This window comes from Dermochelys coriacea, chromosome 2 (genome assembly GCF_009764565.3).
Source record: "Dermochelys coriacea isolate rDerCor1 chromosome 2, rDerCor1.pri.v4, whole genome shotgun sequence".
NCBI lineage: Eukaryota > Metazoa > Chordata > Testudines > Dermochelyidae > Dermochelys > Dermochelys coriacea.
This window is the reverse complement of record NC_050069.1, coordinates 89,359,427-89,384,293: the sequence shown is the minus strand read 5'-3', so window position 1 is coordinate 89,384,293 and position 24,867 is coordinate 89,359,427. Positions and strand designations below refer to the sequence as shown.

The 24,867-nt window shown below is 39.0% G+C and overlaps 1 protein-coding gene across 16 annotated transcripts in view; it reads right to left on the bottom strand.

Moving 5' to 3' along the window:
- Window positions 1-24,867, bottom strand: part of PTPRM (protein tyrosine phosphatase receptor type M) — a 729,763-nt gene that overhangs the window by 550,104 nt on the left and 154,792 nt on the right. For all 16 annotated transcript variants that reach the window (XM_038390871.2, XM_038390872.2, XM_038390875.2 and 13 more), the window contains exon 2: window positions 7,285-7,407. In XM_038390871.2, the coding sequence (XP_038246799.1) occupies window positions 7,285-7,407 (123 nt within the window). The remainder of the gene's footprint in view (window positions 1-7,284; window positions 7,408-24,867) is intronic.

The following is a 24,867-nucleotide window of genomic DNA, read 5'->3' as shown; positions in this document are numbered from 1 at the left end:
TTACATTGTTTTGTTTTTGAGTGAAGTTATAGAACACAAATAATCTACATTTGTAAATTGCACTTTCACGACAAAGAGATTGCACTACAGTACTTGTATGAGGTGAAGTGAAATTACATGCAAAATTGTACATCTCCTGCTCTGTTTTATCCGCATTCTGCCATATATTTCATGTTATAGCAGTCTTGGATGATGACCCAGCACACTTCCACTGCAGATGTGACAAAATGCAAAGAAGGTACCAATGTGAGATTTCTAAAGATAGCTACAGCACTTGACCCAAGGTTTAAGACTCTGAAATGCCTCCCAAAAATCTGAGAGGGACGAGGTGTGGAGCATGCTTTAAGTCGTCTTAAAAGCAATATTCCAATGCAGAAACTACAGAATCCGAACTACCAAAAAAGAAAATCAACTTTCTGCTGGTGGCATCTGACTCAGATGATGAAAAAGAACATGCGCCAGTCCGTACTGCTTTGGATTGTTATCGAGAAGAACCCATCATCAGTATGGCTGCATGTGCCCTGGAATAGTGGTTAAAGCATGAAGGGACATATGAATCCTTAGCACATCTGGCACATAAATATCTTGCGATGCCGACTACAACAGTGCCATGAGAACACCTATTTTCACTTTCAGATGACATTGTAAACAAGAAGGGGGCAGCATTATCTCCTGCAAATGTAAACAAATGTGTTTGTCTGAGCGATTGGCTGAACAAGAAGAATACTAATTTGTACAATGAGCAAAGTATGCTAGAAACCTCCCAGAACAGATAGACGAGGGTCCTGGCCAAGCAGATTACAAATTATAGGGTAGACAAGCTTCACAAACATGAGGAAACAATGGGAAGGTGTTGGATAGGGTCACAAAAACAATACTTCATGACTCACGTGTGTCATCGCATGACAAATTCAGCCAGTTCATGGCACCCTTATTGGCAGTTTCAGCAGAGGCTCCAAAGATTGAACAGATACGCAAAGTGAACTACTTTGTGGGTGTTAGAGAGGCACATAGTTTGAGGCTATACAGGAAAGCTTTCATTGGTACTACTCATGTGCAGAATAATATGCTTTGTTTTCCAGTGTTGTAAAATCTTAAAAGATCCATGAAAAATAAAATGTGATTTTAACAAAGAAAATGTGGCACATGCAAATCCTACTTTTTAATGTTAATTTACATTTTCTATGGATAACATTTAAACAAAGCTCAGAACATAGCTATTTAAAATTACATAGGAGAAACGGCTCGCCATAAGAGAGGTATAATGAAGCAGGAACATTGCTGCTAAATAGAAAAACAAAACCTACTGAGAAAATATATTAAATGCTAAAACACTGTTCTTGTAATCAAAGCAAAGTACCATAACCATTTTATGGTAAGACAGTATTTGGATTTAAAGTAGTAGGCTAATCAATTGATTTCTATTGGATTTATTCACCTTCCAGACAGTGATGATGACATTCCCAAATACAATTAACAAAAATATTTATTTTTAACTTTAACCACTTAAAGGTCCTTAATATTAAATACTTAATGTAATCACTATCTTGTTTTATGGAATATCAACTAGCTGTATATCAACAGGCCACTTACTTAAAATAATCATTTGCATCAAACATTATGTGAATTTACCAATGAATTGTATGTGCATTGTTATGCATTCAGCAGTGCTATGCATACATGATGCAAATAGGCATATAACCACATCCAAAAATAAATATAACCATGTAAATCACATTTTTCATCTCACAAGGTACAGACAAAATTCCTCCCCCAATATTTGACCAATACCACATTCATGAATAGCATGAGGGTCGTTAAACTTAGAAAACCTTTTGAGTATCCAAAAGGTAGCCTGTAAAGGAATGATTTACAACTGATCTTGAGCAATCCTAAATCACAACAAAAAGAGGAGTCAGTCACTTTGTGAATTCAATTACATTCTTTCATCAACATCATACCACTGCTGCAGACAAAAGAAATGATTCCACTAAACTTTGGAAATGAACTGAGGATGGACTGTGAAGCATAAAGGACGACGCACAACTGAATTAAGTGTTTTATTACAAGAACACCAGTGAAAATTATACACAGGACGTGCCAAACACATAAGCACACTATTGGTAATATTTCCATTTCTCACTTACAATTATACATATATTTATCACTACAACACAGTGACAAGAGTCACATCTGCAGCATGCAAACTGATAACAGGGGAACATTATTTGATTCAGAAGAACCTGAACAACTTTGGATTCTTATCTGAGCCATACGAATATTCTCTTTCATCCCACTTTCCTCTCCAGATCCCTACTAATTCCTTCTCAGTCCTGTGATCTAGAATCTGATCCTGCTTCCCTTCCTCCGCCTGAGTATAGTCAGCTCATTGACATAGATCCCCCAACTCCAGACTACATCCTAACTTTCCCTCATTCTTTATCCATTCAGCTAATGCCTACATTGCTCTCTCCTTTTCTATTCTTCTCTCTTCCTGATCCAAGTTCTGCCCCTGCTCCCTACTTTTCTGACCACCCACCAAGTATCATTGTGAGGTTTTGTAACTGCAGGGCCAGCTGCTCTTTACAAATCTCACGTATTACGTGCATTCCTATGCATGTCAGGGGCATGTGATAATTCAAGAATCTCTGTACTCTGCTTTGACAATAATGTAAAGCACCACGAAGCGGCCAAGTATTAGAATTATTATTACGCCATACACTCTGGGGCTCCTCCAAGGAAACTCCAGAGATAATGAGTTCTGAATACAGCTGCTTGCTCCAAACACTGAAGCTCCATGATGAATTTGGCAGGACATCATCAAAGGTGTGCATGGTGGTGGGGAGGAGGGGGGACATAAAGGGAATGCTAGAACGTGAGACACGAGAACAGAACACAAGCAAGAAAGAGAAAAGGAGTAAACGGATGTGGGTGGGGAATGGAGCCTGAGATCAGGCAGAGAGCAGATTGTAATTGGATGAAAAAAGGCTGTAGAAGAAAGAATGATATTTCATTACATACGCGTTGGGGGGGGGAGGAGATGGCATCTCTAGGAACCATATTAGCAGGAATCCCATCCAAGGGACAACTAACCTAAAATGAAAACTCTGCTCCTATCCCAGTTTGCTAGTAAGAAGTCAGATATTGATCACCAAAATATTTTTTTTAAATAATCTTCATATGTTTTTCTGCAGCTATAACAGGATTTAATATTTTGTATAATTTTCGTTAAGGTATCCATACCATTATGTCAAAGTAACAAATGGGAAGGAATTCAGTCCAGCTATGCAGTTAGTATAACATAGACATAATTAATGATTATTAATCAAATCGGTTTTTCTGATATCATTTATAAAAGATAAAAGTTCATAAAGTAGGAAGGTAAGGAGAGAGATGGAGAGTTCGAGAGAAGGAATGGCAACAACTGTTAGCATTTTAAAGTGCAGGAATAAGATGATGTAATTGTGAAGTCAAATTTACAGTTTAAATTAATCTATCTTCATCCTGTGAACAACTTCTTTTCTGAAATAAGTTACTGAACTATCTGCTTATTCCAGCTGACTCCTCATACACCTGACTCTTAACACTTTAAGCAGATGGTGGAGGCTTAACAAATATTCAGGCCATATGATTTTGTGTATAAATGCACAAATTTTGTTCCTTTCTTGGACTGCTCTTATGCATTTTCAGATTAAAACCAACAGTACATTGATGATAGTTTCCAAATAAAACAGGGCAGTGGATGCTCCTACTTCTTTCAGTAACAATTCATTCATTATTTATATTTACAGTATAGTAACACATCAAGGCCCCAATTAAGATTAGAATTCCATTGTGCTACGTGTTGTTTATTCCAGCTTTTATTTTTAATACAGTTCAGAAAGATCTTACAACAAACACTGTAAATCTGACAAAAGCATCTTGGTAAATATTAGGCATTCTAAAAATCCTTTTCTTTTTTGCCATATAAAACTTCTTATTTTTGGTCCTATTTAAATAGTTTACTGCTTAAAGCTAACACAGCTATCTATCTGAAGAAGAGCTATCTTAACCTTAAATAGTCTTTGTGGAGTAAAATACATCAAATACCCAATTCAAGAACTAGATGGTATGCTTCCTCCCACTGCCACCTAATTAATATGAAATGTTATATTTGGACGTCAACTCACTCATTGAAGCATACTGCCTAAAATTAGCCATGTCACATACATTAATTTTGCTGTTGCCAAGGGACTACTGAACTGAATGTACTCGTTTTAGTCTAGTATTTTAATATTGTTGAATAAAGCTTTTTGCTGTGAAAGCCAAGAATTCCCCACAAACCATTAATCTAAGTTGTTCTACTCATTACCATCAGAAATTAGTTTTTCTAAAATATGTAGCTCAGAAACTGCTGACAAACTACTTCAAATCAATTTTTTTAAATGTTTCTCATAACTCATTGTTCAAGGCTAACTGAAAACTAAATTAAAATTGTCAAGAAAATGATTTGAACAAGAAGAAAAGAAAAAAATGTCTACACCAAGTGAAGAGGAAAAATTGATACTACTTGACTGGATCTCTACTCTTAAATCTGTTGTCTTTATTGTTTGACAAATGAGAATTCCTCTGCTGTCAAAGGGGTTTTTGACCTTTCGAAGCATCAGTATGTATGTCCCTACCAGAGAGCAATTGTCCATGTTCTTGTCCAGAACTCCAAGAACATTTCACTTTGTTTCTGAATGGAGAGAAAAGAGCTCCCTAATCTCGCAATATTATTTATTCCCAAATTAAATGTCCATGTAACTAGATAACCAGAACGTTAAAACATCAAGGATTTTCATCTCCCACTCTGACAGGAAGGCAGGAGGACAAAGAATCAAGTCAAGTGACATACAATAAATTATATTACACACAAGTCATTTTCCTTTCTCTAACAATAACACTACCTACATTAACTAGATTCTTATCCTTGGAAACTGAACAATTCATCAAATTGTAGAGAGCAAAAACCTATCCAAATATCCCCAAATTTGGGAAACTTCCTGAAATCTCTTTCCTTCCACAAACAGGAAGAGGGACAGTTGAGGAGAAACCCTCAAATAGACGTTGAACTGTTAGCAACATGGCCACTCTGAGGACAATATACGGTTAGTACTGCAAGCAATGCAAGTGTTAAGATATCGATTCCTTTGTATTAGCACCAGTTTGAGAAACTGTACTACGCATTAATGAAATGCTCCAGAAAATTTATACAGCAAGTGACAGGGCTAGTGGACAAGAATCAACTTTATAAGGAATCTTCTAAAACATCCTTAAACTAGTATGATGTACTCTATCTAACACAAAGGTCAAATCTCAGTAGTCAGTCAGTCAACAGGAACATTTGTTTTAAAGAGTTCTAATTTAGACACAGGAAACTGAATGGAAAGTGGAAAGGCATTTCAGTGCAAGTGTCAACACCAGATCTGATTCTGTCCATAATAATACATGACTGGCAGTGGCAGATATATATCCAGAGAGCACCTTGGCCTTCCTTTCTGTGCTACCAGCTTCTTATCTTCTAGGAAGAAGGTCCATATAACTGCTGTAGATCCAAGATCCCAGGTTTTTGCAAGATTCTAAAGATGTCCCCACTCCTCACCAGCCACATGCATTTGTATCACATAGTAAAACAACACTATCCCTTACATCTGCCCCTCAAATTTCCCCTGCCCTTCCTACTCTTCTCTCTGTCCAACAACCACCTACTCTCTGGCTAATCCTATTTTCCATCCCCCCCCACATATGTGGTGAGCTCTGAGGACTCATTCAGCGAAAGGTGCATGGAAGATAACCAAAAGTCAGAACATATTTTACATATCCATAGTTACATTGAATGAAACACTGGAGCCAAGCAGTGCAGGATTGTAATGTTGACTGGGAAGTTGGGACCCACGAGATAATTCTCTTTGACAAACTGGTCTGGTCAGGTCAATGAAATACACTGCTATAAACTTGTTAAGAATCAGCAGTGTCGATTAGACCCTAAACTATCATTTTATATCATTTAAGTTAAAGAATGGATCTTTGTGAACAGGTGTCTGTGCTAAAGGACTATTATGTATGCTCAGGTTCTGCTCATGCAGTGATTGCTTCTAATAATTTTTAAAAATACATTTTAATAGCATTTTCTTATTCTTATAAAGTGAAAACTATTAATGGGATTTCAAGCAAATCCCTGGAGAATAGTACTGGGACGTTAAGGCATTAAATTATCTGGACGTTAATGAAACAACAACAACAACAATCTGTAAGGTTATCAAATCATCTGGGTATATTTAAAATAGAAATAATTTTCTATTTTAATTTAATTTAATTAATAATTTTCTATTCTAACATAGTATGAGGGTAATATAGAATTGCTGGTGTTGTTCATTAATGCAGAGGAACTGCACTGTACTGTTAAAATCACTACACTCAGGAGGTGATGTTTTTATTTTTGGCATTTGTAGGTGAATAGCAATCGCCACATGAAGTCTCAGTATATAAAGGAAGAGGAGGTTTTGGGCCAAGCTAACCAGACAACATCACAGGAGTTGGCAGTCAGGGAGTACAGTTGGGACCCACAGGACATCCTTGAAAATGATCAGTGATGAATTTTATATCCATTAATATTTTCAACCTTGAGGCACAGGTCTGAATGCTTACATGTGGGATATAAGCAAAAGGGTATTTCATGGAATTAGAATAAAATAAATATTGCATTGAAATTTAGGGATTGTGGCTGTGAAATTTGGTCCCATTGTGCCACAGCACGTTGCCTTTATGATATACCACCATCAAAATGCTTTTTAAATACTGTGTGCATGCAGCACATATAATAAGCAGAACTTTGTTACAGTATTTTGCATCTGGTCCCTTATTTAGTCTTTTTTTTTTTTAAAGTGTTTCTCTTCAAAACAGTTTGTATTACCTTTCAAGGTGTTTGAAAAAAATACTTAAAACCATTGTTTTCTCTCCAAGATTTTTTCCCTTTGAATATTCCTTTTTAAAAGAGTTCTTTCCACTACTACTACTACATATTAATTTTTTATTCCTTCATTCTAGTTTCCTTCTCTCTTCCCTAATTACAGGTATCAAAATTTGAAACCTTTTGCCTTCAGTTTTAAGCATAACAAAATATAACTTCATTTTGCAGAATGTTCTGTCACACAGTTACCCAAATCATTTCGAAGACCTAAGTACAACAACTGCAATAAGATTTAGATAAAGCAATGTTCTATCAATAAAATGAAAGAAAAGGAGTTTGAACTGAAAACAAACCTGATGGCATCCATGGATCAGATGAGGGCTTTAACAGTGTGTTCACCTGGTCCCAGTTAAGATCATCATCATCAGATTGACTATATCCACAGGAGCTAAATGGCTCATCAAAGGAACAACCTCCTGTAAAATAAATGCACAGGTACAAATTAAATCGAGCAAGCAAATATCAGATGATGAGTTCTATTTCCTTTCAGAATAATTTGGATACCAAGATGAATTTGAGTCATGGTCATAATAGATTCACAGAAAATAGGAAATGGACTTTTTGCTGTAGAAATCTAATCTCAGAGGGGACAAACATGAAATTTAGAATTTCAGTCAATGTTTCACTTACTATTTGGTGTCCAGTACAAAACAACAACAACAACAAAAAAAGGAATCCAAGAGAACTCCTTCAGCACTGAGCACTGGCTGGAGCCAACAGACCTGAACCTGAAGATCACATCTTTGAGAGCAAGCAAGGGAGAAGGGAGAAGAAAACAGGTGGCTCTGGAGAAAATTCTCCAAAAAGGAATAGTACCGTTTCTGTGTTTTCCTTCCCTTCTTCCTCAGTTGTCCAGTCATAAGAGCAGGATCCTTGTTTCGGGGGACTAGACCATTCAAAGACAGAGCCGAGTAAAATAAAATATCAAGCACATAGAAGAAAACAAACCTAGAATGTCTGCTCACTTTTATAGTTGCTAGAGCTTTAATTTTGTTAATAGTAGTGTCACTCCTCAACCTCCTGGAGAATACATCAATATGAACACAGTAAGGGTCCAGCAACCACAAAAGAAAATGGAAATTCTTTGTTTCTTTCCTCAGGTGTGTAAGCATTCTTAACATGGCCTATATGGACAGAATTTTAAAATGTCTTTATAAAATGCTATCTTTCCTCCTGAAGTCTGCCATTTTACTCCATGAAAATGAAACTGTTGAAAAAATACAGCCATAATCATGCATACTGCAGTCCACATTAAAACAGGTGATGCACTTGTTCATATGAAACTAAACTTTGGGACTGACCCTCAATTTTGAGACCAGTCTGTACAGACATAAGAGACCTAAATTTGCCAAGCTTCACTGAAAAGGGAGCTTCAAAACAAAATATAGATACAAAACCTTAAAAAGAAGTCCCTAAATTGCTCCTACAATATTATTAAATCCATGAGTAAAGAGTTTCCAAAATACTTTATAAGGAAATAAATGAGCTATGGATAAAATAACCAAAATATTAGCAAAACAGTCTTACTACAACCCACTACTGCCTTCCTATTACATACTGCTGGCTCATAACTGAGAATGAGACACATTTTGTGAGAATTATAACTATAAAATTCATTCTTCATTAATGAACAGTCAAAGCATCTCTTCCCTCTCCCCCCCCCCCCAAGTACTGCCATCTGCTTTCCTTTTATTGTGAATCTCACTTAACATATTGTGTATGTCCTAGTTCAGAGGCATAGGTCAACCTACACTGTTCTAAACTGTGCCATGTAGAAGAGTCTTATTCATTAGCTCTTGGTAGGAAAATTAGCACCAATGGACACTATCTTCTGTATCACTTTTAGGAGTACAAGTCTCAATTAGATAGTCCACTGGGTACCAAAAAAACCTCATTAAAGAACTTACAGCACTAAACTCAATTGTTCACCTTGACAACAACAGATTTAAGTCATCACTCTTACCAAGTTTAACAAATTCAGAAATAAAACAGATTTGTTGAAAGCATACTAAGTGACATCTGTAACATTTGTGGTGGGAAGATTTAAACTATTATGTAGCATTTGCAGGACATATGCTCTAATGTTTGCATAAATATTACTTGATTTAGTAAAATTCATCTAGGTGCTTAGTTTCAGACACAGAACAAAGCAGACTTGACCCTACATTTCACTATTTGAAGAGAAAAATATGCATGAATTTTTATAGGGAATGTCCCTCAGAAAGGGATCCAGAGAAAAGCAAGGGAATGGTTCAAGGGATGATTTACAAAGTAAATCCTGGAAGAATGCACATGAACAAATAAAAAAAAGTTAGCAGTACGCTAGGGTTTACAGTTGAAAAATTTATCGTGTATCAATTTAATTTTCTCCATTATGAAAAGGTCTTTATGAATTGAAATGGCACATAAAAATGTCAGTTCTTCCTAAACCCAGGATAAGAACAGTGCTCCTACAAAGTCCAATACTTGTGAAAGTGAAGATTTTGTGAATTTTATATTGCCATTAGATGGTTTTCCCCTTCTCTCCAGTTATGAAGTTCACAGAAATATAGATAAACAGGACTGAAGAAGATAGGAAAGACCTACAAGTCTATCCAGGCCATCTTTCTCTGCCAATGCAGGAGCATTTCAACATATTTTCTACTGTTTTCCTTCATTTCTTGTGTTAAACTATTGCAAAGTCATACATCAGGAAGTCTGATAACTTTTGTTATTGTTTTTTTTCTTATTACTGACCATGTGTGTTCCCCAAATAACTGCTCTCCATCTTTGGCATTTATACCCATGAAACACTTGACAGTCATCACCTTATACACATACACATACCTCTTTTAAAAGTTAAATTAATCTAATCTAATCTTCACATATGGGCTATATGTAAGAGGAAGACTTAATATGAACTTTTACATTCTACACTGCCACAGTGACCAGATTATCACACTGTAAGGTAGCTAACTATTTAAGGCTAGGCTAAGAAAACAACTGACTGAAGTACGAGATCCTTAATAGCATAGATGTCAACCCATGTTAACCTCTGCATTGGTTTGCAGAAGATAAAACAGATTAATAAATTGAGCTAGACAAAAATTGATTTATTAGGAAGTGTTTTGTAGATTAAAAAACTGTGTGTCAGATATGTATATTGGGTGCAGAGGAAGTTTCATAGGCTAAACTAAAAACACTGAAAATATTTGAGGAACAGCTGGAGAGCATAACTGAATGAGAGAACAAAGTATTGACAGTCAAGAACCATGGCAGTTTGAATGGCTTTTATTTGTTCGCAGGTAATTCTGATATTCACATACAATTTAGTTAGAAATGTGGCGAAGCTGTTCATAAATAGGCCAAAACAGCTGACAACAATATCTTTACACTAGTTTCTAGTCACGCTCTCCATCTTTCTACTTACTCCCTGTTTTGGCACAATGCTATTACTATACTTGGTTTCTATCTGCACAAAATGAAAACTGAATGCTTTCCTTCTGCACTGATGTCCAGTTAATTGGACATGATATAGACAAGACAACAAGGAAAAATATGCATCAATATCCCCAAACAACCTTAGTTCCACATGTTTCTTCCATTGTTCTTAAAAAAAAAAAACAAAAAAAAACCACCACACTTGCAACCAACAAATTAGAGGATTGTTTAAACTCAGCTACAAATGTTTGATACGTTTTACTTAAAATCATTATTGTTCTATTTAACTGAGTTTATTTTAACATTTAAAATACAGACTATATCTCCTTCTCTAAATCATGTTTTCACTTCTGAATTTAATTGACAAAAATGATAAAGGTGTATAAAATGCATCCTAACTTTAATCACGTCACATTTAGTGATACTGAGCACAGCAGAAACATTCTTTTAAAAGCTATATAATTTAATCAAGCAAAGCAATTTTCCCATGTTACCCTGGCATTAAAACGTCTACAAGTACTATTTCTAGACTTACTGAAATATTTTAAAGAAAATAGGATGTGTCTGTTCCATTAAGGTTCTCTGGTTTGTACTGCTTGTATACAAATTTGTGGATTCTTGAGAAAAATTTTATGGACAAAGGGTCTATTATTTCTTATAGATATTAAAAGCTGTGGCATTCAGAATGAATAAAATTGTCCCCAGTAATTGTAGAGTTTCATCCAGTTCACTCTATGCCACTATAGAACTCTATTTCTTGAGAAAAAATGTTCTGTTTTTACATGGCTAATTTATTACAGATCTTGAATACATTATTGGATTCAGCCAGAAAGTTAAGATAAAATGAAAACTAGTACTGACTTCATTTTTTCCAACAAGAATTAAGTTTTTTCAAGGTATTTATTTTACATTAGGCTTATTGTATGAAGGATACAACGTAATATTGACTATTAAAAAGGCATTCGGGTTGGGAGTGTGAGACAATCCAACACAAAGAAATTCGAAGTTGAGTCAGACCCTTTGCCTTGTTCCGGCTGTGTTTACATAACGCAGGGATCTCAGATTTCTATGTGGTGTTTTACCCAAATATATGCTACAAAAATGTAAGGGTAACAGGACACGTTATGGCTAGGAGCATCAGCTTTAAATGTTAGCCTGCATACATTTCCCTGGCAAAGAAACTAACACAATGCACCATAACCAGGAACCCAAATACTCTGTGGCAAATTACATCCAATTTTTACTGTAAGGCCTTCTGGGTTCCTGCAGCACTTCTATGAAAAGCAAATAGAAAATTCTGTGGCAGAGATAGATAAACTCAGTTTTTGAGTTTATTGAATTAAACACAAACATGAATAATACAAGTAAAGCATTATTTATGTCCTAATTGATATTAATTTTAATTTATGTTTTGTTGTTCTCAAATTTTCAGTGTTTAATGTGGCACAGATGGTTCTGTTGTCAAAACATAACTACACTGTATGAGTTGTTGGGGAGGGGACAGAGGTTTTAACAGCTGGTTCAAAAATATTTGGGGCTTTTGGCAGAAGAGAAGACATAGGAAGCAATTTGGGCTTTTTAGCACCCATGAGGTATTGGTGGCTTGTGGTAATGAGGAGGGGAAGCAATTCCTCTTTCCTCAGTGACAGGAGTGTAGGACCAGTGGACTTTTTTTTCGGGGGGGGGGGGGGGGAATCCTCTCTGTGACCGGGTGCCCCCTGTTCTTGCAGCCCCCACAGTCCTACTACACCCTGCACCAGGAAAGGAGCAGCAAAGTTGGGTCCTCCAGGCCTGCCTAGAGAAGCAGCATGGAAGCAATTGGAGGTCAGCAGGCTCAGCTAAAAGGTGCTGCAGGGGCTAAGCAGTTCAGTTCCTGGCTAGGGCCATTGGGGCAAAGCAGGGTGTGCCTTGCTGGCCACAGAAGCTCAAGAGACAACCAAAGATTGATTTTGGCTGCATTTGCTTAAACAGAGAGAGAGAGAGAGAGAGAGAGAGAGAGGGGACCTGAGAACTTTAACACTGAGCTAAGGAGTGAAGATAAAGGAGTCAGGTGGGAAGAAGCTAAGGGAAGTAGGAGCAATCAACTGAATTAAATAGTATGTGGCTGCTGTCTAGAGCAATGGTCTCCAAAGCGGGGTGTGCCTACACCGGGGCGGTGCTCAAGACGATCCACTGGGGGGCACGGCAGGAGGAGGGGGAGGGGAAAAAAATTAAAAAAAAAGGCGGCCAGAGGAGCGTCTCCCTAAGATTACCCGGAATGCTGCCCCTTACAGTGTGCGCCACGTGCTCCCTATGCTGGTGCCTACGGCTGGCCCTGAGAGGTATCCTGAGGAAAGAGTGGGAGTTCCACAACGCGAAGGGGTTGACAGTGTCACCCTCACTCATTTGTTTGTTTTCAGTGTATTGCAAAATATAGCAGTTTACATGTGCCCGGTTAAGTGGATTTACGGATTTATATTATCTAGTTTTAAGTAAACTAACCCTCACAAAATGGACAAGTGGCTTAAAAAGAGTCCTGCAAAGACAGTGGATTGAAGATAATACTAATAATGCGAGCAGAAGCAAACAATAAGAAAATGGCAGAGCTGACAGTTCTCCTACTCCTAGTTCGAGCTCTTCGTCAGCCACATTACGAGGTTAAAAACAATGATGATCTAATCAGATCTGACAAGAAGTCTGCCAAAAAATTTGAAATTATCAAGAAGAGACTATCTGAAATATGAATTTACATCCATTATTGTTAATGATGAACCTCGCCCTAAATGTATATTGTGCCTTGACATATTAGCTAATGATATTATGAAGCCATCACAATTAGCAAGACATTTAAAAACTAAGCATCCAGAACATGAAGACAAACCTCTACAATTTTTTCAGCGATGTTTAAAGTCATGAGATACTCAATCCAGTACTTTACAAAACTTCACTAAACTTAATGATAAATGTTTAGAAGCCTCTTTCGAGGTTTCTTACTTAATAGCGAAAGACAAAAAGCCACATACCATTGGGGAAACTCTTGTTCTTCCTGCTGCGGCAAAAATGGATGAAATAATAAACAGAAAACAATATGGCGACAAACTAAAATGCATTCCTTTGTCAGCAAATACTGTTGGAAGACGTATAGAAAACATTGCTGAAGATCTGAACAAACAAGTATTAGAACAAATTACGCATTGTGGAAGGTTTGCTATACAGTTGGATGGAAGTACAGACATTTCTAACATGTCTCAGCTTATGGTATTTGCTAGATTCTGTTTCAATAATGAAATACATGAAGAACTACTTTTTTTTGTGAAAAGAACAGGAGTACTTGGGGCACCTTAGAGACTAACAAATTTATTTGAGCATAAGCTTTTGTGGGCTACAGCCCACTTCATCAGTTGCATAGAATGGAACATATAGTAAGAAGATGGGGGGTGTAGGGAGCTTGGCAGGCTGCATGTTTGAGACCCCCTGGTTTAGTTAAAACTAGATAATATAATCCGTAAATCCACTTAACAGGGCACACGTAAACTGCAACATGTCGCAATATGCTGAAAGTGAATGAACGAGGGAGGGTGCCACTGTCAACCCCTCCACGTTGTGGAACTCCCTCTCTTCCCTCAGGATACCTTGCACAGCCAGCTCCAGACACCAGCGTAGGAAGCATGTGCCTGGGGCGGCACACTCTAAGGGGCAGCATTCCAGCCAACCTTAGAGCGGCGCTCCTCCAGCTGCACCCCCCAATGGATCGTCTTGCGCGCACCCCACTTTGGAGACCACTGGTCTAGAGGGCCCCTGGGTTGGAACACGGAGTAATGCATGAGCCCCGTGTACCTCACTGACCACTGGTTAAGTGGTTTAAAGCCTGAAAAGGGGACAAGCTAGTTTGGAAGCTTGAGTGAAGGGCTGAATTTAAAGGGGCCTGATCTGGGGCTGAAAACCCTCATAGGGCAGACAGACTGTTCTTGGACTTTCGCTACCCCAGAAGCATTTTGATTGTGTGACTCATCTGGAGGGTTGAGGACTGAAGACCAATCTAATGAGGTTGATAACCTACCCAGGGCACCAGTAGCATCAGCTTGAGGCACTCAAGAAGCAAGTGTGCCCCATTATACCATCTCAGCAACTTCTGACAGCAACCCATTCCTCTCTGTCCCAATATCCACCAGTATATTCAACAGAGAGGGCCAAACATTAACTGAATAATTTATTAAAAATGACCAGCAGAGAAACAATATTGACAACGTGCCATCATTAAGCTCTACTAAAGAGAATAGGGCAAATCATACCTCACAGTTGTTTAGGATTCCCCAGTTAGGGAGACAAGACAACGCCTCCACTCACTGCTTTACATTTGTTTGACATTTTTAAAATGAGAAGGTTATTTGCACACATAATGGACTAGAAACTTTCATTTACATATATAAATAAATCTTAGATTTTGCAGAACATTCTGCAACATATGGTAGATTCTGTGAGGCAAATTCTGTGACTGTGGAATTGTAGAATAACTAAGGCCCCTAGGAAACTAAGCAATAATGGGGTGAAAAGTAAAGTACTGTCACACATTACAAACTGGCTAAGAGACAGAAATGAAAGGCCAATTTTCAACATAGCAAAACAACAGTGCAGGGTCCCATGGTTCTGTGCAAGGACTGTTGTTTAATACATTTATTTAAGATATGGAGAAAGGGATGAGGTGACAAAATTCACGATTCAAAATTATTTATATTAGTCAAATTCGCAAAGACAGTGATAGCCCTTATATTGTCCTAATAAGGCTAGGTGAATGGGCAATTGTCAACAGACTTTTGTATTTAGGCATGTGGCTTACTGATCTACTTGGAAAGTACTTTGTATGCAGATTCTTGACAAAACAAGATACAGCTATTCCTTCAGTGCTATTATAGCCTATCAAGTTAAAATGACTTTCCAGATGTCTTAGTTCACAGATAGCTTTCACAACAAACTGCAACAGCCTCAAATGTGTCAGTGCAACTGTAACATGTCTGCAATGAAGTACACATAAAAAAATCCTTACAAACATTTTGCAAGGAAAGTCTCAAGCATGTGTAGAAATCCTTTTTGAAACAAAATAAACCCAAAATAGAAGTGGTTTCAAAATATGCAAAGACTTCAATTTGCAATATGGGCTCATGTCCAGAGTTGTTAACAATTCTCTAATATAAATTACTGGTTATAGAATCTGAAAAGAAATCTGTTGAATAAAATAAAAGCCTGGCTACTTCTAGATTAATAGTGAATGAATAGTATAGATATGGGAGGGGGGAGATTTTTCAAATGAAAAATTGGGACACCTTTCTTTGTATTCTATACGTGTAGGTTTGGAATAGTTTTGACAAAGATGGGAATGAGGTGGGGAAAAAAAGCTGTCCTAGGTGCATGGAAGGGTTTTGTCAGCCTGGGATGCAGTTGTCGATGTGGAAAGTTTTGTCCTGAGTGGTGTGGGAGGACTTTCACAGCTGGGAGATGCTAGGGAGTTGCACTGGGGTATGTGGGTGGGAGAGTGTGGACACAGACTTGTTCTGGGGCTGTAGAAAGGTTTTGGCAGCTTCATATAGTGGCTGATGGAACGGAGAATCCAATTTTTGATGCTTCATTAAAGAGGGTCAAAAAGTTTTGATGACACTTCAGAAACAACCCAGAATTTTTCACCAAACATTTGTTGCTGTTCTGTCTATTTTCTCCACACACTGCTCACCCCTTTCAAAATGTTGTCAAAACCAATGTGTCGCTGCAAAACACAAACTAAGAAGGAACACCATATTTCAACAATGTTCCAACTATAAAGCCCCTGTGAAAATCTGCCCAAATTTGCCAAGTTACTATAAAACTTAAAAAAAAAAAAAAAAAGTTTGCACATGCTCAGAGACTTCATGAGTTTCAGCAACTACAATCTGCGAAGACTGCACCCTCACTAAGCATACTTCATCCCCTCACATCTGCTGACTGGACTCTGCATGTACCAAACTACCGAGTACGCTCTCTCAGCTCCTAGTGCTGATCAGACTGAATTCACCTTCCCCACAGTGCAACTGCCATGTTCCAGCCCAAGGGTGAAGCTGACCTTTGCCTATAATGGTCTTTCCCTGTAATGGCTGCCTTGGGCAGGGTGGACTAGGCCCCAGAACTGAGAATAGGGAGCCTGTGCTCTCAGTGACTCTCATGCTGGCATCCGGGCAGCATGGGAGAAGAAGCTGTCTGATTCAAATGCAGAGTGGACAAAAGAATAGACCCAGGGGGAGGTAATGGAGTTGACTGGAACAATTAATCTAGTGAGGCTGGGACAAAGAGCCAGGAATAGTGAAGACTGGATGGACCCAAAGAAGGGGTTGGGGGAAGACTCAGATTGGATGAGAAACCTGGTCAGGGAGACTAGGCCTGAGAGCCAGTGAGGAGAGGGAAATGGGAGACAGAAGGATAGGAAGGGGGAACAGCAACTAGCTGGGCCTGAAGGTTGGGAACTGGGGACACGGGAAAGAGAGATTGGGACTCAGAGGAAACCCAGAGGAGTAGACTAGGATTGGCTGGACAAGGAGACTGGGACAAGAAGCCTAAGGATTCGGGGAAGTCAGGAGAATGGGATTGGGACAAAGAGCCAGGAGTGGAAAAGAGACAAGACGTGACAGAACCGATTGGAGCAGGGCAGAAGGGGTCAGACTTGGTGCAAACAGGCAGAAGTGTATGTCCACTGCACAAATATTTTTCCAGTGTCTGGAAAACGAAACTAAAATTCCTGAGTCTCTCCGTTCCCCTGCTATCAGCAAATATTTGTGAACCCCACTGGTGAAGTATTTCACCACCCTCTAGTGTTGGTCCATATACAGGATAACAACCTAGTTCTGCTATCACTTATTCCATAATCTCAAGGGGTAGAAGTCTATCTGGTGAATCAAATGTTTGTCCCTTCTTATGAACCATGTGGATGCCAATATGATACCCATGATGAAATTAGTTTGTTTGCTTTAAAAACAAAAAAAACCAAGGAAATTAAACCTCCAGATTGCCTGTGTAATCTTAATTTGGCCCTCTTGTGTGCATGCATTTTTCCCCACAAGACTCCTGCCTCACCCAGAGCAAAGGATGAATATATTCTGGTAATGAATCAGAGCTGTGTAGTAAAGGAGGCTATTTGTATGCAGGACCCCTTCCTTATTTGTTGCACAAATTGGAAGGTGTGCAGTGAACGAGATAAGGGATTGCAGGAAGAAAAAAAAAGGATGGTTTCATGGTTAAAGACAGTTGAATGCTGTTCAGGAAAACTGGTTTCTATTCATCCCTCTGCCACAGAGTTCCTGTGTTTAAACCAAACTTTCCAGAAATGATCGCTAATTGTGTGGTCCTCTTTCTGGGTGCCTTGATACTTTAGAGTCTGATTTGCAGAACTGCTGAGCACTCAGCTGCTGCTGAGGTCAGTGAGAGCTGTGCCTTGAACATATGCAGTGCTATATAATAAGTACTCTGAAAAACGGGTCTCAAATTGACCACTCAAAATTAGTGGAAACTTTTGACCTTAATCTCTCTGTCTCAGCTCACTAGCTGTAAAATGATAATACTGCCCCCCCCATCTCACAAGGGTGTTGCAGAGATAAATTAATGTATGTCTGTGAAGTACTCAGATATCATAGTGACGAGCACCACAGAAAACCCCATAATGAAATTATTAACTCAGGGCTTGTCTACGCAGCCCCACAGTTCAGATTAAAGGGGTTTTGAATTGCGGTGCATGGTCGCATGCTGTGCTGTAACTCCCCCATGTTTCCAGAGTACTATGTTAATGCTAACTAGCTACCTTTTGTGGGTGTTCACAGCATCCACATGGGGGAGTCACAGTGCAGCACACTAGTGCATGCTGCAGTTCAGACCCCTATAGTCCGAACTACGGGGCTATGTAGACATAGCCTCCCCCTCCATCGATGGTTTGAATACCGTGCTGTACATAAGACACAGGGCCATACCCTGAATACTGAGGATAAAGGAAATGATGAAAGGCTGCTCACTACATGAGCTCTGTGCACTGAATGAGGCAGAATTATTGTGGAAAAAATATGCAATCGTAATTCAAGAATGTATCAGAATGCCTATGAACAGGAATGCCCAATTAAGGTTTGCATACAGGCAACCTTAATTCTGGATTTCCCAACTTTGAGTGCTTGACTTTTCAGCCTTAATTATTAAGTTGTTTTGACAATTGTGTGTGTGTAAAGCTGTATATTACATCCACAAAAATGGCCATACTGAGTAAGGCCAATGATCTGTCTAGCCCAGTAGCCTATCTTCTGACAGCGGCTGGTGCCAGATGCTTCAGAGGGAATGAACAGAACTGGGCAACTTATTGAGTGATCCATCCTCTGACATCCAGTCCAAGCTTCTGACAGTCAGAGGTTTAGGGACACCCAGAGTATTGAGTACCCTGACCATCTTGGCTAATAGCCATTGATAGACATATCCTCTATAGTAGTCAGTAGTAGTCAGTCATGAAGGGTTTTTCAGAACATGCACCAAAGCAAATAGACAGATCCTCAAATCCATAAAGAACTTTATAGGGTTTTTTCCTAGTATTGTAGGAATTATTAAAACAGATGTTTGCAGAATCTACTCAAAGTTTTATGGCTTAATAGTATGAAAGGCTATCATGTTAGCTATTAAAATAAGCTTGTGGGTTTTTAATAAAATTATAAATTAATACAAACAAAGATAATTTATTGGTACAAAACAAAAGCCACCACACGCTTTTAGAATTGTATTCCTTTTTATATCATTTTAATTATTTTACTTGTTTATATAGTGGCAACTATATAACTTTTACAACTTTTAAAGTAGTATATCTGTCAAACAAATTGATCTCCAAACAACTTAAGTTTACATATAAAATATACACAACAAATGTAAAATAAACTCACAGACTAATAAATACAAGGAAAGAAAGCACAGTAAGAACATACATAAACAAAGAACATACAACGTGAAATAATCAAAATGAACAAAAAGGAAAAGAAATGGTGATCAAAGCCTCACACCTTCTGCCAGAAATGACATCTACAGTAGAAATATAGGTTTCAGAGTAGCAGCTGTGTTAGTCTGTATCCGCAAAAAGAAAAGGAGTACTTGTGGCACCTTAGAGACTAACAAATTTATTTGAGCGTAAGCTTTTGTGAGCTGCAGCTCACTTCATCAGATGCATTCAGTGGAAAATACAGTGGGGAGATTAATATACACAGAGAACATGAAACAATAGGTGTTACCATACACACTATAACGAGAGAGATCAGGTAAGGTGGGCCAGTTCCAGCAGCTGACAAGAATGTCTGAGAAACAGTGGGAGTGGAAGGGGGGAATAAACATGGGGAAATAGTTTTACTTTGTGTAATGACACATCCACTCCCAGTCTTTATTCAAGCCTAAGTTAATTGTATCCAGTTTTACAAATTAATTCCAATTCAGCAGTCTCTCTTTGGAGTCTGTTTTTGAAGTTTTTTTCTTGAAGAATTTCCACTTTTAGGTCTGTACTCGAGTGACCAAAGAGATTGACGTGTTCTCCAACTGGCTTTTGAATGTTATCATTCTTGATGTCTGATTTGTGTCCATTTATACTTTTACGTAGAGACTGTCCAGTTTGACCAATGTACATGGCAGAGGGGCATTGCTGGCACATGATGGCATATGTCACCTTGGTAGATGCACAGGTGAATGAGCCTCTGATAGTATGGCTGATGTGATTAGGCCCTTTGATGGTGTCCCCTGAATAGATATGTGGGCAGAGTTGGCAACAGACTTTGTTGCAAGGATAGGTTCCTGGGTTAGTGGTTCTATTGTGTGGTTGCTGGTGAGTATTTGCTTCAGGTTGTTGGGGGCTGATTGTAAGCAAGGACAGGCCTGTGTCTCAAGATCTGTGAGAGTGATGGGTCGTCCTTCAGGATAGGTTGTAGATCCTTGATGATGTGTTGGAGAAGTTTTAGTTGGGGGCGGAAGGTGATGGCTAGTGGCGTTCTGTTATTTTCTTTGTTGGTCCCGTCCTGTAGTAGGTGACTTCTGGGTACTCTTCTAGCTCTGTCGATCTGTTTCTTCACTTCAGCAGGCGGGTATTGTAGTTGTAAGAACGCTCGATAGAGATCTTGTAGTCGTTTGTCTGAGGGGTTGGAGCAAATGCGGTTGTATCGTAGAGCTTGGCTGTAGACAATGGATTGCATGGTGTGGTCTGGATGAAAGCTGGAGGCATGTAGGTAGGAATAGCAGTCAGTAGGTTTCCGGTATAGGGTGGTGTTCATGTGACCATCACTTATTAGCACCGTAGCATCCAGGAAGTGGATCTTTTGTGTGGACTGGTCCAGGCTGAGGTTGATGGTGGAAGGGAATTTGTTGAAATCGTGGTGGAATTCCTCAAGGGCTTCTTTTCCATGGGTCCAGATGATGAAGATGTCATCAACGTAGCGCAAGTAGAGTAGGGGCATTAGGGGATGAGAGCTGAGGCAGCATTGTTCTAAGACAGCCATAAAAATGTTGGTATACTGTAGGGCCATGCGGGTACCCATAGCAGTGCCGCTGATTTGAAGATATACAAATATACTGGCAAATGCTTTACTACAAAGGAAATGACTATCAAAGCAGCCCATCAGGAACCAATCCCCTCTGTATGGCCAAAGACTGAAAGCCGTGTAAAACATTAATATGCTCAGGTATGTCATGCAATTAGAAAACCAGGGTGGGGGTGGATGGGTGGTGCAGATCAGCTTTCAAATAATATAATATAATTATTAGATAGATGATAGATACAAACAAACTCCTTTACACAGATAGGCAACTTAAAAAAAATCGCGCATAGGAGGGTCAAACTGGAGGCAAGTGATCAGCATATGTTTTGGAATTGCCTCAAACTACAAAAATATTCAGTTCTGATAAAAAATTCTACAAAAATGATTAAAACAAAGTCAACCTTCCCTTATGCTTTGTATCTTGTTTGTTACATATAAATGACAATGCCATACTTCACAGATACCAAAAGCTCTTACACAAATTGCTTCAATTGCTTAGACCAAAAACACTAAGCTACAAACAACTGAAGGAAGAATATCACGCAATGTCTGTAAAATAGAATTCATAAGTTAAAAGATAGTCTGCCATTGGGGGGGAAAAAGCCCATCCCATAAACTGCTCCTTCGTTCCCTTCCTGCGAAAGCCAAGCTTCCTCAACCATATTCCAGGAGGTAATATATGACAAAAGCATGTTGTTCATGCAGTCATATGAAAGCTATTGTCAGAAGTACATAATTCATCCCTCCACTTTTAGGGGAAGTCTTCATATAATAATTATCATTGAGGTGTCTAATATTTAGCACTTATGCATCTCTCCGTGAATAGATCTCAAAGTGCTTTATGAAGATGGGTAAATATTACCCCCAGATGTACGAAGTTCAGGTGCAGGGAAATTAACTGTCTTGACAAAAATTACAGAATGAGTCAATGGCAGTGCCAAGAACAGAACCCAGATTTCCAAGCCGGAAATCTATCCACTGGATAATACTATTTCCTACTCCCTAACTCCATCAACTGTGTATGACTGTTATCTCACTTTAACAAATAGGAAAAGTGAGGGTAAAACATTGTGGTTAGTGCTGATCTCTTCTCCCACTCATTACAATTGGAGAAATGTTAGGCTAAACTGGTAAATCATGCATGTAAACATGCATGTTTTGCTTGTTTATAGATTCATAGATTCCAAGGCCAGAGGTGATGATCTAGTCTGACCTCCTGTATAGCACACGCCATAGAACAGAGGTGGGCAAACTACAGCCCGTGGGACCATCCTGCCCGGCCCTTGAGCACCCGGCTGGGGAGGCTAGCCCCCAGCCCATCCCCTGCTGTCCCCCCTCCTCTGCAGCCTCAGCTCACCATGCCGCCAGAGCTCTGGGCAGCGGGGCTGCAAGCTCCTGCGGGGCGGCGCAGCTGCCAGCCCTGGTGCTCTGAGCAGCATGATAATGGGGCAGGGAGCAGGGGGGGTTGGATAGGCATGGGAGACCCAGGGGGCCTGTCATGGGGCAGGGGGGTGGGTAGGGGGTGAGGTCCCAGCAGGGTGGTTAGGGGCAGTCAGGGGAGGTGAACTGGAAGAGGGCGGATAGGGGGTGGGGGCCACGCTGTTTGGGGAGGCACAGCCTTCCCTACCCAGCCCTCCATACAGTTTTAGAACCCCGATGTGGCCCTCAGGCCAAAAAAAGTTTGCCCACCCCTGCCATAGAATATTCCTAAAATAATTCCCAGAGCAGATATTTAAAACAAAAAACAAAAAAACCTAGCCAACCTTGACTGACAATTTTTAAATGGAGAATCCTCTAAGATGTTGGTGAGTTGTTCCAGTGGGTAATTGCGCTCATCATTGAAAATGTACACCTTATTTCCAGTCTGAATTTGTCTAGCTTCAACTTCTAGCCGTTAGATTAGTTTATAACTTTCTCTGCTAGATTGAAGAGCCCATTATTAAATATTTGTTCCCCATGCAGATACTTACAGACTGTAATCATGTCACCCCTTAACCTTCTTTGTTAAGATAAGCAGATTGAGCTCCCTGAGTTTATCACTCTGAGGCACAATTTCAAATCCTTTAAATCATTCTCATGGTTCTTCTCTGAGCCCTCTCCAACTTATCAATATCCTTCTTGAACTGTGACCACCAGAACTGGACACAGTATTCCAGCAGCATTCGCACCAGTGCCACAGAGGAAAATATCCTCTATATTCCTACTCAAGATCCCCCCTCTTTATGCATCTCAGGATCACATCAGCCCTTTTGGCCACAATATTAAACTGGGAGCTCATCTCATTATCCACCATGACCCTGAAATCTTTTTGAGTCACTACTTCCCAGAATACAGTCCACCCCTTCCTTTATGTATGACCTACATTCTTTGTACTTAAATGTATACATTTAGTTGTATTAAAGCACATTTTTAGTTGGCCCAGTTTACCAAGTAATCCAGATAGCTCTGGTTTCAGAGTAGCAGCCATGTTAGTCTGTAGCCGCAAAAAGAAAAGGAGTACTTGTGGCACCTTAGAGACTAACACATTTATTTGAGCACAAGCTTTCATGAGCTACAGCTCACTTCATCAGATAGCTATGTGTCAGTGACCTAGCCTCTTCATTATTTACCAATTTCCCCAATTTTTGTGTCATCTGCAAACTTTGTTAGTGATTATTTTATGTTTTCTTCCAGGTCATTAATAAAAATTTAAACAGTCTAGGGCCAAGAACCAATACCTGCAGGACCCCAATGCTAAAACACACATGCTCTGATGATTACCTGTTTACAGCTACATTTTAAGACCTATCAGTTAACCAAATTTTAATCCATTTAATGTCTTTCCAATTTTTAAACAAAATGTCATGTGCTACAAAATCAAATGCCTTACAGAAGTATATTACATCCTTTGTACATAGTATACATACTTTGTCAACCACATTTGTAATTTCATCCAAAAAAAAAATCAAGTTAGTTTGAGAAGATCTATTTTCCATAAATGCACTTTATTGACATTAATATTATCCTCCTTTAATTTATTATTAATCAATAATGTGTTAGCCACCCCACTACCCACCAAGAATCAATATCAGACGGACAGGCTCATAATTACCCAAGTCATCCCATTTGCCCTTTTTAAATATCAGCAAAAGAGAAGTTTCTTTCAGTCTTCTGGAACTTCCCTAGTGTTCCAAGACATATTGAAAAAAAATCAACATTAACAGTACAGTGAACTCCTCAGCCAGATCTTAAAAAACCAAAACAAAAAAACCCCTCTTGGATGCAAATTATCTGGACCTTCTGATATAAAAAGGTCTAACTTTAGGAGCTTGTGACATTATCTGATTAAACTATCATCATATAGATCATTGTTGCTACCACTTTTATATAATTGCAACAAATCTTGTACAAAATAGGTCATGAAAGAGGTCTATGGAAAGGTTATGATTAGCTGAATATGATTATCATATTTGCATGCATGTACCATTTTTGTATCTGAAGTTATGAATATTAACTATGTACCTGTATTTCTAATGAGTTTGGCTCTGGGAAACACCCACCAGGTGTTTAGCCAGCACATTGTGAAGGAACTATTCAAGTTAAGTGGCTCATCAAAAGGACACAACTCACAATGGACGACACCCATCTACACTGAATGGACTATCCTATGAACGTTCTGTCTGGGGTATCGGTAACGGCTTCTTCTGTAACTAAGTGAAATCATGCATGGACATGTGACTTTTCCATGTGAATCCAAATTCCATCTTTTACCTGTAATTTTCCACTAGCTGTGCTGAGGGCTTTGTTTGAAACAATCAATTTCCCTCCAAATGGCAGAAGCTATAAAAGGCCTTGGAAACCCCACCATTTTGCCTCTTTCCTGCTCAAACTTCTGGACTATGGACTTATACTAATGGGAGCATTCAAACCAAGGGACTGAGG